The 15,376-nt window shown below is 42.2% G+C and overlaps 1 protein-coding gene across 5 annotated transcripts in view; it reads left to right on the forward strand.

Moving 5' to 3' along the window:
- PIKFYVE (phosphoinositide kinase, FYVE-type zinc finger containing) overlaps window positions 1-10,997 on the forward strand; it is a 61,533-nt gene extending 50,536 nt beyond the window's left edge. For 4 of the 5 annotated variants that reach the window (XM_084289432.1, XM_084289433.1, XM_084289434.1 and 1 more), the window contains 10 exons: window positions 439-522; window positions 992-1,083; window positions 1,911-2,075; window positions 2,517-2,576; window positions 3,055-3,231; window positions 3,826-3,929; window positions 4,197-4,325; window positions 5,563-5,824; window positions 6,380-6,454; window positions 7,339-10,997. In XM_084289432.1, coding sequence (XP_084145558.1) covers window positions 439-522; window positions 992-1,083; window positions 1,911-2,075; window positions 2,517-2,576; window positions 3,055-3,231; window positions 3,826-3,929; window positions 4,197-4,325; window positions 5,563-5,824; window positions 6,380-6,454; window positions 7,339-7,454 — 1,264 coding nt within the window. In that variant the 3' untranslated portion in view covers window positions 7,455-10,997. The remainder of the gene's footprint in view (window positions 1-438; window positions 523-991; window positions 1,084-1,910; window positions 2,076-2,516; window positions 2,577-3,054; window positions 3,232-3,825; window positions 3,930-4,196; window positions 4,326-5,562; window positions 5,825-6,379; window positions 6,455-7,338) is intronic. The other variant, XR_014618576.1, reaches the window with a different exon arrangement.
- The last annotated feature ends 4,379 nt before the right edge of the window (window positions 10,998-15,376 follow it).

A 15,376-nucleotide genomic window follows, 5' to 3' on the forward strand; every position in this document is an offset into this window, starting at 1 on the left:
TGATAGTATTAGTAAGCTTTATTTGCATTTCTTCTTTCAGTTCCCTAGCCTGGAGAAAGTGCAACTGAGTTAAGGAACGCCAATTGGGTGTTTGTAATGCAATCTCTCCCTTGTTTACCTTCAGTCATAGCAGCTCTTGCTACTACTTGGCTCTACGAGATTTACTGAAGCTGCTAGTCTGGGGCTTGTTTATCACCAGGCAGAAGACTTTCAGAGTAGCTCATTCTCTTAAATTGCAGAAGAGGGAGTAACAAGGGGGGACTTCATACCACAGGAAAAATCTAGAGCAGTTTCTGTCATAAGGGAATTAATCCTAGCTGTAAGGAAAAAACAAGGGGGAGGTTTCCTACTGTGGATTTGTTTCCTGTCTCTAAACTGAATCTTTGGGCAGGTATTGTGGGATCTATCAGAAAATTTTTCTTTTTCTTTTTCCTTCAGTTGCAAAGAATACAGAAACGCCCTGGATGAGTTGTCCAAAGCAACTGTGAAAAGCAGTTCTGAAGAAGGACCACAGCCGAACAGGTTAAATGCAAGAACTGCAGTATTTAGAGGAAAGGCAAAGTGATTGTGGTAAAGAAACCACAACTAGAATGGGGAAAGACCCTGAAAATATGCCTGTTAGGATTTCTGCTTTCTGATGGAATATGGCACAATCTGTGTGCCAACACATTCTTGCAGTATCTCAATTTCTGTTTAACGCTGGACGGTGTGCTGGCGCCCTCACCTGGTCCCTTGGCCATACACACATGGTAGGGAGCACTGGCCCTGCTCAACTTGCCGATGGTGATGGAAGCAACTGTTGCTATGGAGTTCTGAGAAGCAGGGAGGTAGAGACAGTCAACTTTAGAGACTTCTGCATCATTACCACTTTAAACTATATCACTTTCCCTTAGTGTTAGGCTTGGAAGAAACATAGCTCTGCAGGAGTAAAGCAGTATTATTTTGGGTAGCAGCGTATGTTGGTCTTATTATGACTTTTTTTTCCTTTCAGCATGTCAGACAGCAAACCAAAGAGCAGTAGCCCTGTCCGCCTGCCTGAGACTACCACGGGTCCTTCAAATCGTACTGCAGAACCTGAACAACGTAAGACAACTTTCCCAAAATCATATACATGATACTAAGCTCAGTTCAGATTTAAGTCTAATAAACCTGAGTTTAAAATAGTGTGAAAGTTATAACAAATTGAGTACTAAATTAAAATTGTTCCAAATGGGCTTGTTGAGCTTTGTCATGTTGAAGTTGTAATACATCTTGTAGTCGACTTGATGTAGAAAATGTTATATATTTTTAAGTCTGTAATCACCTTCTCTTGATTTTTATGAGATCACGTTATTATCTGCTTTAATGCGTTATTATGCAGTGTAACTGAAGTTATTCTTGGATCTAGCCTGTTCAGTGGGTCATGATGCCTCTGTTCTGACCTCTGCCTTGTTTAAAAAGTAGGCAATTTATTTTAAAATCGAGAGGAGGGAATACTTTTACGTTAAAGATCCTCACTTTGTTCTGTGTTTTTAAGATGCTATTCATTCTTCTAGTGGGGCGGGCTTCTGTGTTGTAGTTCTTCCTTTCCATGTTCTTAAATTACGACTGACTCTTCACAACTCCTGTTTTGAATTGTATTTTCTACATTTGAAATGTTGATGCTTCACCCCTGCAGTTGCAGTCATCTGAAGTGTTAATTCCCTGTTTCTGTGAAGTCTGCTATGTGAAATGACTCCAGCATTCCCCAGTGCTACTTAAGCCAATAAATCTGTTGACACTGATATTGGTTGCCTGAGGAATACCAAATTAGTTGAACAACATCACCCCTCCAGTTAGAACAATGAATGGAGAATTCTTTTATGAGACAAGCTTTTATTAAACTGCCTCTCATAATGCCAATACCAACTTCTTTATTCTTTTCACTGTAGCAAAGAAATCATCTGGCGTTTTGTCTTTCTTTCGTGGCACGGGAGGGAAGAGCCCAGACCTGTCTTCCCAGAAGAAAGAGACCTTACGTGGTGCTGACAGTGCCTACTACCAGGTTGGACAGATGGGCAAAGAGGGAGCAGAAAACCAAGGAGCAGAGCCTCAAGGTACATCACTCTGGCTCATTACTCTTTCAGCAGTTTACTTACCAATAGTTCATGTTTCAACCCAGTGTGCATTGAAAATGAATGATTTGAGTGTAAAATACAGGTTTCTTTTGATATTACTGCTTTGTTTTATGAGAAGAGAAATAGGGTGGAGGGCTTTCAAACCCCTGTAACTATAGGAACATTAAGATTTAACTTCCATTGTTTCAGCTCATGGATAATAAAGAAAACAAAGAAACTGAGAGAGCTTGTACTTGTGTTCCATGAATATCAATGACCTTCTAGCAGATGTATGATTACAGCTGTCTGATCCTACAGCTCATTATCTATTATTGAAGAAAAAATAATTTTCTTGTAATGAGTTTACAAGCAATATCTTGCATGGCTTTCTGGGTAATAATAATGAACAAATGTGACTGAGTGGTATTTTTATGCCTTCAGATGAGGTAGATGGAGGAGACGGACAGAAGAAGCAGCTGGTGAATCCCCATGTGGAACTCCGTGAGTTGCTGTACATAATAACTTGAAGTCTTAGCTGATAAACTCCTTTCTTTGTGTGAACATAACAAATCTTCAAGTTTGATTTATTTTTCCTTCCTGTCCCATATAAATGAAAAAAAAATCAAGAACAAAGCAATGCTGCTTTTTTACTTTAGTCAATCCATGGTACAGAAATACCACATAAAACTGTAGTTGTCTTTTGGTTTTGTGTGGTATGTTTCACTCCCCCCCCACCCCGCCCCGTGTTGGGCTGTTGTCTGGACGCTTTCACATATACTGTGAGCTATCCTAAAGGGGTTTGATTTTATTGCAGGCTTTTAATTTAACTCCTGTTGGTTTAAATTTCCAAGGTGCAATAGTTGTCAGATGCAGATATTAAGCAAAATAATGTTTTTCCAGACATGAGTAAAATCTAAGTATCATCTTAGGTAGTCAGTGAGTATTGTGCACTGTTATTGAGGAAGACCTTTTCTTGCAGAATTTTCAGATGCGAATGCCAAATTCTACTGCAGGATTTATTATGCTGGCGAGTTTCACAAGATGCGTGAAGTGATTCTGGGGAGCAGTGAAGAAGACTTCATTCGCTCCCTCTCTCACTCTATGCCCTGGCAAGCACGCGGTGGCAAGTCTGGGGCTGCGTTCTATGTGACTGAGGGTAAGTGGCCTCTTTCTCTTTCATAATTAGAGGGTGTTTGGGGGTAGTGATGGTTTTGTTGTATAATCCTTGTTCACGTCTAGCCAGAGAGTTGCTGACTGTCAAGTGACGACACAGAATGAAAAGCTGTATAGATTTCAGAAATCAAAAAGATCAGTATAATTCAAGGACAACTGTGGTTTTTAAAGAAACTTTTTTTTTAGATTTCCACATGTTGTAATTGATTTGTAGGTGTTTTTTTTTTTTTCAACAGTGGCTGATTCTAGGCTGATACTTTATACCCTTCATTCATGACTTGCTTTATAGCCTGTTTTTCATCCTATGTGTAAAGAGCCCATGCAGCTGAGGCAAATCAAACCTAGGCAGTCTTTTCTCCCTTGTTTACTACTGGGCTGAAATTCAGAACATATCCACTTAAAAAAAAAAAAATAATAAAATATTCTTAGCAACAGAAGTTGATTTCAAAGTTTATTTAAGAGAATTGCAGTCCTTTAATTTTTTGACCATTTCAGCTGCATGACTGTTTTAAGATCTTGCAAAAAATACATCACTTACAGTATGTAAGCCTGTTGTTTTTGTCTGATATTAAAACAGATGATAGATTCATCTTGAAGCAGATGCCTCGTCTGGAGGTCCAATCATTCCTTGACTTTGCTCCACACTATTTCACTTACATAACTAATGCAGTTCAGCAGAAGGTATGTTTTCTTTTTCTTTTTTTAAAAGAGGAACTGTATTTTAGGCAGTGTTCTGTATTTTACTGACTAGTAGCTGTTTCTATCACCTCTTTTCATTTAAGCAAAAAAGGGAAGTTGGAGGTATGAGTTACAATAATGTGTTTTTGAGATGAAAAGTGGGAATTCTGCTGGAGCTTCTAAGGTGTAATGCACAGTCAGGATAGTGGTACTTCTCATATATGATTGGTTTCCTTCACACTAAGATCTTACCCAATATCTTCTCACCAGAAACCCACAGCACTGGCTAAAATCCTTGGGGTGTATCGAATTGGGTACAAGAACTCTCAAAACAACACAGAGAAGAAGCTGGATCTGCTTGTCATGGAAAACCTTTTCTATGGAAGGAAGATGGCTCAGGTAAGGGTTAAAGTGCTGACTGTATGTGACCAAGCGTTCTGTTCCACTGCAGTGTAGTCTCTTTCCTGGCTGAGAGCAAGAGCAGGGTCACTGGTATGTATCTAGATAACTTTGCATGTGCTCAAAGTTGACACTTGGAGCCTGTTCCTTGTTATGTGATCCTCAGTAGCTTGATGACTGTATTGGCTAGTTCAGATTGCTGTAGTGCATGCTTCAGTTCTAAGTCTTTTGTCCTTACATCTCTCTTGGTTGCCAAAAACCAAAAGGTGTCCTTGCATCTCCTTTCTTTGGGAAAACTTGTCAAGCATTTATAAAATTCATTAGGATTACAGACTAATTTATTTAGAAGGAGAGCCTCACTAATGGTGATAGTGAGCTCTCTGTGAAGTTAGGGAAAACTAATAATGCTTTAAATCCACTCTTTCTGAACCACAAGGTTTTGAGTTCAACCATGCTCTTTAGCAAAGGGAGGGTGGCCTTTGAGGCAATAGAATGGAAACCTTAAAATGACTGAAAATTCTCTTCAAATACAGAATCAATACTGAAAAGGAAGTTCAAACAAATGTTGCATCTAGTACTATATAGCATCACTTCTTTCTTCCTTCCCTCCCCATACTTGACATCAAATAGTGGATAGCTATGGGAAGAAGTGAACTGAGAAAGATTGTGGACTCTGTCCCTGGAATTAGAGCAGGTTGTTCAAATCAAGATTTTACTAACTGGACATGCTTCAAGTTTAAAGCATTGGACTAGAGATCTCCAGAGGTCCTTTACAACCAGATTTGTTTACAAAACAAATGAAGTGGTCTGTCTCTAACCCTGCAAATGCCTGCTAAACAGTGCTTCATGCAAGACCCACCTCCCTCTTCAGTGCCTTTGCTGTTAGCATTTGAATCAATAAGCTGACTGGGAAGCTGAGTTTGCCCATACGTGTCAAAAGTAAGGACACAAGTTTTTTTTGTTTAGATTAGGCTAAATATTAGTGAAATAACTTGCCTGAAACTGTGGTTTGAAGTAGCAGAGCTTTCATGTAGGCTTACATACTACTGTCTGCTGAGGAAACTATTTTTTTCGTTGTATGAAAATACTTTGTTTGCTGTCTTTCTCCCTACTGAGAAGGCAAGAGTTGCTTTGCTGTGATGCCTGCTCAAGCACTGCACTCAGGCATGTTGGGGTCTTTAACCTCACAGAAAACTGAAGAAAAAAGAAAAATAGTAATGCCATTCTCCATTTGCAGGTTTTTGACCTAAAGGGCTCCCTCCGGAATAGAAATGTTAAAACAGACACGGGGAAGGAGAGCTGTGATGTAGTCCTGCTGGATGAGAACCTTCTGAAGATGGTCCGGGACAACCCTTTGTACATCCGTTCCCATTGCAAGGCTGTGCTAAGAGCTTCCATACACAGTGATTCCCAGTTCCTTTCCAGCCACCTCATCATAGACTACTCCCTGCTGGTGGGTCGTGACGATACAAACAATGAGCTGGTTGTTGGGATCATTGGTAGGTTGCCTTTTGCTTTTGCTTGCTTTCAGCGAGTGACACTGCTTTCTTTTGGTTTAGGCATTTTTAGTACTCTTAGAACTGCACCACCACCATGGGGATGTGAGTCAAGAAAGCTCATGTTCTCCCTGATGGAATACTGCGCTCACCTGTCATGGGTGTTCAGGGTGGTGGCAGGAAGTCTTTTCCTTGCAGCCCCCTTTTCCATTCAGGGTTTTTTATGATGTTTCCCATCCTTCATTTCATGAAGTGGCAAGTGTTTACTTTGAACCTGCAAGCAGCTACAATAACACTTAAAGCTTTTAACTGCCTGGGCAGTTTTTTGTTTGTTTGATTCGATAGTGAGCTTCCTGAACTCTTGAGCTATCGTATTCACCCCAACCAAATATAAGAAATCTTGAATAATCTGGAAAGAGAAGATGCTTGCAGGGGGAGCACCCAAGTCCTGTCTATGGAAGTCTACTGTGTTCTTCTCCCAGTTGGAGTAGGAATAGATACATTTTAGAACACATTGCTTGTGTTATAGCAGATATGATGTGTTTTTTCTTGCAACAGATTACATTCGCACTTTTACCTGGGACAAAAAACTTGAAATGGTAGTGAAGTCAACTGGAATCTTGGGAGGACAAGGTAAGGCTAGAATGAAGGAAAGACTTTTGATTGTGTTCATTCCTTACCTGGAAGCTTCTGATAACTGCTAGTAAACCTACAACTTCTCCAGTGTGTGAAATTGCTACACTTCAAATTAAGATGTGTAGAGTAGAGGAAGGAATAAGGAATTTCAGAAAAAATCCTACCTTTTAAGAGAGATCCTTTAAGTACTTGAAAGTCTGGGCATGGGAGATATATGACTGTTCTCTTGTGTTTTGTTGTTATCTGGTGCTCACACAAACATAACTGTAGAGACATGCTAGCAAAAGCCCTTGCTGCCTGGTTTCAGAAGTCTTGAGTCCAGAAAATCAGTTATCTTCTGGACTACTGGTGTGGAGGAGTCCCTATCAAATGACTGATTACTGCTACCCAGATTTTGAGGAGCTAAGTTCCCATTGTGGAAGTGAGAGGAGTACTTGTGCAGAATTGCATAGTATTGGCTGCATGCTAGTAGGTGGTCTAGAGAGGGGTGGGGGGAAAAAAAGGAAGGGAAACACTTGGACATCTGGAGAAGATAAGAGCATGTCCACAGAGTTAAATTCTTCCTGGGAGAAACTTGCTTCTCTGTGGGGAACGCCTGTAAAGATATGTAAATAAGAGAAAAACCAACTGGGGCTGGTTGTGAAAAGCCTAGATAGTTTCTCCAACTTGGTGCATCTGAGTTCACTGTTAAGGATGCAGACCTTGATCTCTTGTCTCCCAAATGTTTCAAAACTAAATAAAATCTAACAGTACTTGTTAGTTCCATGTACAGTACGCCTTCATTGTTGTACCATCTGATGCTGTAATTTCACGTGAAACCTGTCTGTACTGCAGTGTACTCTTTAGCCTATTTCTAACTGCTTTTGCCTCTTGCATGTTAGGTAAGATGCCAACTGTGGTCTCTCCAGAACTGTACCGGACCAGGTTTTGTGAAGCTATGGACAAATATTTCCTGATGGTGCCAGACCATTGGACAGGGCTGGGCCTGAATTGCTGAACTAAAGCCCATATTGGGAAAGCACAAGAGGACAATGATGTTACAGGCCACTCTTCCTGTGGCCTGCCCAGCAGTAAGCAAGAGGATTGCAGTTCCGTGTCTACACTGACCACGTGCATCATGTTGTGGAGTGAAATTTGCTTGTTGCACTTTAATCCTCTCTTGGAGGCTGATGGGTGAGCCAGCCTCATTAAGGATCTAAGCTGTAAGGTACCACTGAAGAGCGCTGATTGAGACATTCCCTCTGTCAGTATGGAAGGTGGTGCTATCTCCATGTATGAGCACTGAAACCTACTGTCCAGTTCTGGTGGTGTAGAAGTACATGGTCTCTGTAAGTCTTGCATTCCTTAAGGGGTGTTGAATATGAACAGCTTACATTTCTGTAGTGGATGTGTGGTACTGCAAATGTGAAATATCCTCCCACCCCATGAGGGTGAGTGAGAGAAGAATGAAGTTAATTCCTAAGTTCTGCTTTTTTTCTTCAGTGATCTGTAGTTGACCTGTTTAGGATCCAAGAATAACTTGTCCTGCTTACGCTTTGTAGCCTCCATTTTTACTAGGTTCTGTAAACAGTACTTGAGGATGGGGAAGTATGCGTGTGTGGATTTGTTTTGGTTTGTTTTTTTTTTAAGGCAGCTCCTTAAATGCCGTAACTCTCCAAATCACTACATCTTTTAATAGTGCAGTACAGCTCTGTCTCTGTAACTTCATTTTAGCTGAATCCCATGAAAATGGGTTGTCAGTGATCAGCATGCTGCAAACCTCAAACATATCCCTTCAATCCAAAACAGGAATTTGATCAAAATATTGCCCAACTCCCTGGAAATGGGTAACTAAAACATACCCTTTTATGTAACAAGGCTCAATTAATTATAGTTATGAAGCTGGTTAACTCTTCCCTTAATAGAAGTCACCAATTTGCCAGATGAAATGCATACAGCCTTAGTTTGACAACTTTCTCCTTAATGAAACCATTATGCCTGGCAGATCACTTAAAATCCATTTCAGTTCCTAAAGCCTTTGAAGCAATGTATTTACCTCATGGTGAAATTTTGCCAGGAGAATGCTGTTCTTGTTTGTGACATGCTGATGAGAATAAGCATCTAGATCTTATCACACCGTGCTATTCCAATGGAAAAAAAAAAAACTTTCTTCAGCAGTATTGATTTTTTTTTTTTGCACCACTAAGATGAATGTATTCTTCTGAAAAAAACTGAACTAACAAGTATCTTGTATGATGGATAAGATGTGCAGAGATCTGAGAATCTCTACGTTATGAAAATAAGCACCTCTTTCCATTTTTATTATTTTTACCTGTTTTGTAGGTGACAAGTTTACTTTTTAGATTCAGTATAATATAGGCCAGTAAATAAGAGTTATGTTTTTGTTGTTTTGTTTTTTTTTAAATGCAAGTTTGAGAAGCAAGAATACTGTCCTTGGACTTCCAGTCTCCAAGATGACTTCAGACATGGAGTCTGGGGCAATATAGCTCTTTATGACCACTTACTCATTCTGATCAGTTGCTTGGTGATTTCATCTTCACTGTAGCTGTGGGTTGAAGGGTGCATTTTTTTCACTCCTCCTCCTGTGTTCAGTATTTTCTTCTGCAGCAGATGGTGGTGGCTCTGGTCAGGAGTGACACCTGGGCAGCATTGGGCAAGGAGAGGACAGTGAAAACTGAATTGTTGGCTCTGAAAACAACCAGTGCATTTCAAGTCTGAGCTGCCAGGAGACAACAGTCATTTTTGTTGGAAGAAGTCTTCCCTACTCCCCACCATCATTTCCAATGATGAGCAAAAGTACTGGCCTTGAAGCAGCAGAAACAGAAGTATTCGTGCTTCCTCTGTGCAATGTAATCTCTGTTTCTGGGGGGTGCGGTTTGGAAGGCCTCAGTGATGTGTGCTGTGGAAAGATGACACAGTTCTGCTTGACTCCCTCTGGTATGGAATCCTTCCAGTTCAGCACAGGGCATCGGGTGAAGCTGATTGCCTCTGAGACATGTCATCTCCTGTATCGAAATGTGCTCCCAGGTTGGTTATTTGTGTAATGAGGAACCAACCTGTCCATCAGCTCAATGCTACTCATTTCTGTGGCTCCTGCCTTCTGTCTTGGTCCATTGATGTGCAAGAAAGAGCGTGACGTGTAGCCCGAGTCTGTTCTGTTCTCCATTATAGTTTACATGTCAATTTTCTCCTTCCTATCCTGAAGTTTATAGGGAAAATACTTGACTTGCCCAAAATCTGAGGTGACCCAACAGCGGGTGGTTATCTTTCACTTTAGTTAGTATGTGCAGTGGATGACGGACCATGAATATGGGCAGTGTCATGGCATCTGCATTAGTTTGATGCAGAGCTGGGCTGTGCTAGCCCTGTCTTGTCAACAGTAACCCTTGCTCCAGAGTGGTATGTGGCTGTTCTGCTTGTCTTCCAGAGCCCCAAGCAGCTGGCTGTAAACGAACTTGGTCATCTGATTGTAGTTAATGTTCCCCTGTGTGTAATAGCGTGAGGCCTTTGGCACTGGACAAAGTGGGAGAACACTCCCCTCTGGCCAGCTGTTCTGCAGCCTGTGAATGCAGAGCCCAGTTGTTTGAATTGCAGTCTTGGGCTGAAATCAACAGCTACCTTTTGGTCAGGATGTGGCTGATAGACTAGTACTGACCAGCCTGGAGTAGGTAGCAAACTACTAGTCATGGGTGAAACAGCAGCATTAACTGGAATTGGGACATCTTTGGGTGCCGTGTAACCTAAAACTGGAAGCATTGCTAGTTCAAGTCCCAGAAATTGAATAGATCACCCAGATGTTTCCTTTTCAGATTAAGAATTGTCCTAGCATTTCACTTGCTACAAAGCTGATGTTCTTGAAAGGAGAACAATAGTTCATGCAGAAGAGATCCTTCTTGTGGGGCTGGTAGGCCTGTGTCCCTGCAGCATGCCTAAGGATGTCTTAATGGAGTGGCCTGGGTATTAAATAAGCCCTTTGATTAGAGCATTTTATTTCCTTGTAACGCAGGTGTAGTGTGTGTTTGCATAAACAAAATCCAGTTGTAAATGCACTGTAAGACTATGTTTTTTTTCTGGAGTTGCAATGGCTCATCTGTTGTCTTGAACTGAGGCCTTGTGACAAACATCTAAATCTCGTCCCATTCAGAAGCAATGACTTGTTTCAAGTCGTGTAGACAGCAGGTTGCCTTGCAGTAGCCCAGGGCTGCGTTCTGTTCCCCAAAAGCACACATGAGGGACTCTTGCTAGTTAAGGAGCTCCACTGGGCTCAGGTGGAGTTACCTGTGGAGTGGGCTGTCCTCTGTGAGAATGACCAAAACCAAATTAATCACTCACTAGCAGGAGGCCAGACTAACCATTATTCAAAGCACTTCATGTATCATAATGTATGTATTTCTAATCTACCTTGGTTCAACTGTATTTTATAAGATTGATGTACTAAACTATTTGAGAGTAACTGCTTTGAGTACCTGGAGAATCAAAGTGTAATGTATATAGATAAAAATGCAAATAAAGTGACTAAAATATGCTTGGGTCCGTTCCACGTGGTGAAGTTCTGTCTCTTGTAGAATCCCACTTTCCTGATAAGAGGCCAAGCCCTGTGCCTGCTCTGCTGGAGGTTGCCTGCTTTGCATGCAGTGTAAGCATGCTTGCCATCTCTCTGCCTTGCAGCTTGGATCTTCTGATGGAGCAGGACCTCTGAGCAGCTCTCCAGGTCAGTGTTTATAGAATGTGCAAATAACCTGTCGTGCTCTTCTCCCGCCTTCTCCCCAGCTGCTTTACAACATAGTGCTGTGTGAGACAGGGAGCCAGTTTTGTCCACCAGGTGGTGATGTTTCTGTGGCCCAATTCTTCCAAGAGGTGGAGCATTCTTAGAAGTTCTCCAGGTATTTCTGTAGTTTTCTCTTAAATGGGTAAGATTTAATGATGATAATGATCATCCAAGGAGGTTTGAAAGCTAATGGCTTGTCTGGATTGCTTCATGTTTCTAGTATATAATAACTTCCTCTCTTACAGCTAAAAATGATGTGTGATTAGATCTGGGAAGGGGCCTTGTTGGTTCTTAGAATGTTAACCTCAACCTGAAACATAAGGATTTTACTTCCATTATATGACATCCTCACTTTTGCCAGGTGCGTTTGGCTTCTGTTGTCTACTGCTGTATGGAACTGCATCAGAAGCTGTCACAGCACAGGTGTGTGAGCAAGGAAAGAGGCGGGATGCTCAACTTAGGGTGGTGCTGCCTTTATAAGGTTGAGCAGCAGAACTTGAGGAGCTTCTCTTGGTTTGTTCACAATGAATCCCAGAATGATAGAGATCTGATGCAAAAGGAACTAAGTCCAGCTGCCTAACAAGTATAGGACCAAACAGCATCAGTACTTCCAGGTATGACTGTTGATACTCAGTAAAAGATAAACTTGTGCTTGTGTGAGTCAGCACAGGCAGGCAACAGGAACAACCAGACTCAGCTAAAATGCAAAGAGTAGATTTATTCTCGTTACCTTTTCAATTGGGGGATCCCTGAAGCAGCACCTGAGCAGAGGTATGTGAGCACAGGCACACAAGTGAGAATGCAGGAACTGCTAAACAAGGTCCATCCTAGAAGATTGCTGACCTCCTGGTTTCACCTGTTTTTACAAAACCTGTTTATTGTGCAGGCACAGTTTTTACCACCATGCTGTGATTCTCACTGTGGTTCTTTTTTTTTTTCCTGTACCAAAGCCCAGAGCTCAAGCACAAACAACAGCAGACATAACTCATGTTTTTTTCTGCATTGCTGCTCCCCAGACTTCATGCATTCCTAGCTTCAAGGTCACTTGAGCATATTTACAATCCTTCATGCTAGTTTCCTATTCTGATCCCATCCTCCTCACACACTTCTAGCCCATTCATCACAACAGTGCTCTAGGCAAAACTTCTTTTGGATTACGCTGAAGTCAGGGAGAGGGGCAGTAGGCTGAGCAGGGTGAAAATTACTGTTCTGAAAGTACTTTTTAAATTTTATTTTTTTTAACAGGCTGATTGCTTTCTAGAGGTAGAGAACTGGTCTGTGGAGTGTGGGAGGTGGCCAAGGGTTGCCATGTGCTGGTCACAGCTGGTTCCAATGAACCTCCTGCAGGGCACAGCTGAGCCCATCAGCAAAGCTGGTGGTGTCTGTGTGAAAAAGCACTTCAGGAAGACAGCAAAGGGAAAAAGAGAGTGAGGAACAGCCCTGTGAATGCCAAAGCTAGTGACCTGTGGGGAAGCCTGCACAAAAACATGTTCTCCTAATAGGAACTGTGACCTGTGAAAAGCCCAAACTGGAGCAAGCTTCTTCTGAATGACTGAAGCCCTTGGAGAGGGCCCACACTGAAGCAGGTGAAAAGCGTGAGGGGGTGGGAGCAGCAGAGGGAAGTTGTGGTGCCCTGACCATGGCCCCTTTCCCCTGCACTGCTTGCTGGGGGGTTTGTGTGTGTGGAGGAGTTGGGAGTGGGTGAGGCTGAGCTTGGAAAAGGTGGGGGGAGTTGGGGGAAGGTGGTTTCCAGTGTTTTAATTTAGCTAAATCTGATTAAATATGGTCATTAATCTCTAAGGAGTGAGGTAACACGTAAATGGACAAGAAGATAGGGAAATGATGACACTGAGCTGATTTGCTGTGGTAGTTTGCTCCCCACCATAGGCTGTACCCATGGGAGGTGCAGAAGATTGCCCTTCTTCTAAGGGGAGCTCTCAGTGCTGCCATGAGGCAGTCTGCTCCTCTCTCATTAGGGCAGAAACTGCTGGTGGCTGTGGTAGGCGGGAGGAAAGGCTCTTGTTAGGCCACCCTGAAATACCAAATGCTGCAGAGCTGAAAGGCTTCCTGGGTGGAAAGAACTTGAGGTGACTTCAAGATGTTGAAATGAGAAGGTATTTGTAGGAGGGCTGCCTGCCGGCCTTCACCTGAGTAAAACAGTACTGCCTAAATTGCAACAGAAAACTAGACCCAGGGAGCAGATGTGTATGACAAAACACACAGTGAGATCTTTCTGGGTGATAAATAAATGCATTTTGTGCACCTGGCTGTCCATTTGAAGGCAGGCTAGAGACTGAATAGTCTGCCTATTAAATCTGTGTTTTCTCCTGACTTCTCTGGTCTTTGTGTGAGAACCTGTAGGCTGAGTTTTCTCTGGCTGATTACAGCATGTTTTATAAATGTTTTCATTACAAGTTTGGCTGTGTCCAGCTCTGAGTTGACACTGCATGAGAAACACTTCCTGGAGGAGAAGCAGCAGATGGTGTTGATTTTTGAACAGGCTGCTTGCTTCCAATTTAGAAAAGAACAGTTTGGCTGGAAGGGACCTTCAAGGATCATTTAGGTCAGCTGCCTGACCGCTTCAAGGCTAAACAAAAGCTGAGGGGGCTTTCTGACTGACTCTTGAATACTGCCAGGTATAAGGCATGAAGTACCTATCTAGGAAGCATATTCCAGTATTTGACCACCTGCACAGTAAAGAAATTTTTCCTCACACTCGGTCTGTCCCTCCCCTGGCACAGCTTTGTGCCATTTCTCTGTGTCCTGCCATCTGCTCCCAGGGAGCAGAGACCGACACCTCCCTCTGGGCTGCCTCCCCTCAGGGAGCTGCAGGGAGCAGTGAGGTTGCTTCTCAGACAGCCCCAGGGCCCTCAGCCTCTCCTCATAGGGTGTGTCTCCCAGCCCTTTTACTAGCCTCCTCTGGGCTCTTTCAAGTACCTTAACATGCTTTTTATACTGTGGAGCCCTGAACTGTGTGTGGCTCATCCCAAATTGTGGGTGTGATTCTGATGTAAAAATGGTGGGTGCTAGCGTGTGAATTAGAGATAGCAACTACAGGACTGTAGCCTCTGACTACCTGAGATGATCCTGAAATTACAGTTCTGATCAAAACTTCATGAACTTGCAGCCTTCAAAACAATATGCTACTTTTTGGTATGAATTTGTAGGACGATGTCCTGTATGTTGATACTACTTGTATTAGGCATAGGGACAAACTGGCTTGAAAGCTTACTGCAGTTAGGAGGCTCTCTTCGCTGAAACGGTTTGTCTAAAGGGAAAAGCAGGTGACTGCGATATGGTTACAGCAGTGGGTGACAGGCGGCTTCGTTTTGCTTGTAAAATAATGGCGGGGGGGTCTGGTGGGCTGCAGAAGACTGAATCTTTGCTGCCACCTGCTGGCAATCCAGTTTAGTTTTTCAAATCCTTAGTACAAAGGCTGGCTGTATGTTTGCTTAAAAAACGTGACAGGATAGCAAAACAGGAAGACAAAATACGGTTTTAGTGAGAATTCCGTGTTGCAATTCAGGTAGTCTAAATGTACTGTCGGTCTACATAGGAAGAGGTGGAGGACTGATGTCGTGGAGTAGCTGAATAGGTACCTCAGAGAGGACAGAAATGTTAGTGTGTGTGGTCAGAAAAATGAGGGCAGTATTTTAGGCTGTATGTACGATGCCAGCTGTTGCACAGCATACACTTATTTTGTCTGATTGTGTTAATGCTTTCTTTGTGCATGTGTGGTTAAACAAGGTCTCCTGCTTTGACTAGGAATAAAGGCTTCCCCCCCCCCGCTTCCCCGGCCTCCTGAAAACTGTCAGAAATGGTAACTAGCAAAAAACCAAACATAAACCAGCCCCAGATTTTGAAAAATCGCTTGGAAGCCTGTGTAGTCTACAGCTCTCTTCTGTACTGAAGGTTTTCCTATAATCTATACATGTTATTTTTAATTTTAACTTTTTTTTTACAAAAAAACTTATACAGAATTGAATCTCAAAAATTAGCTTTTATTGATTCTTTTTTTTTTTAACTGAAATCCTGTGTTTCAAAGTAAGTAGCCCTTATAAGTCAGTGTGTAGGATATTTTTATGAGGAGAGTAATGATATCTTTTTATAGTAGTTATCTGTATATTCAGCTAAAATAGAAGGAAGTTGCA

This window comes from Netta rufina (assembly GCF_964035555.1).
Source record: "Netta rufina genome assembly, chromosome: 6".
Lineage (NCBI taxonomy): Eukaryota > Metazoa > Chordata > Aves > Anseriformes > Anatidae > Netta > Netta rufina.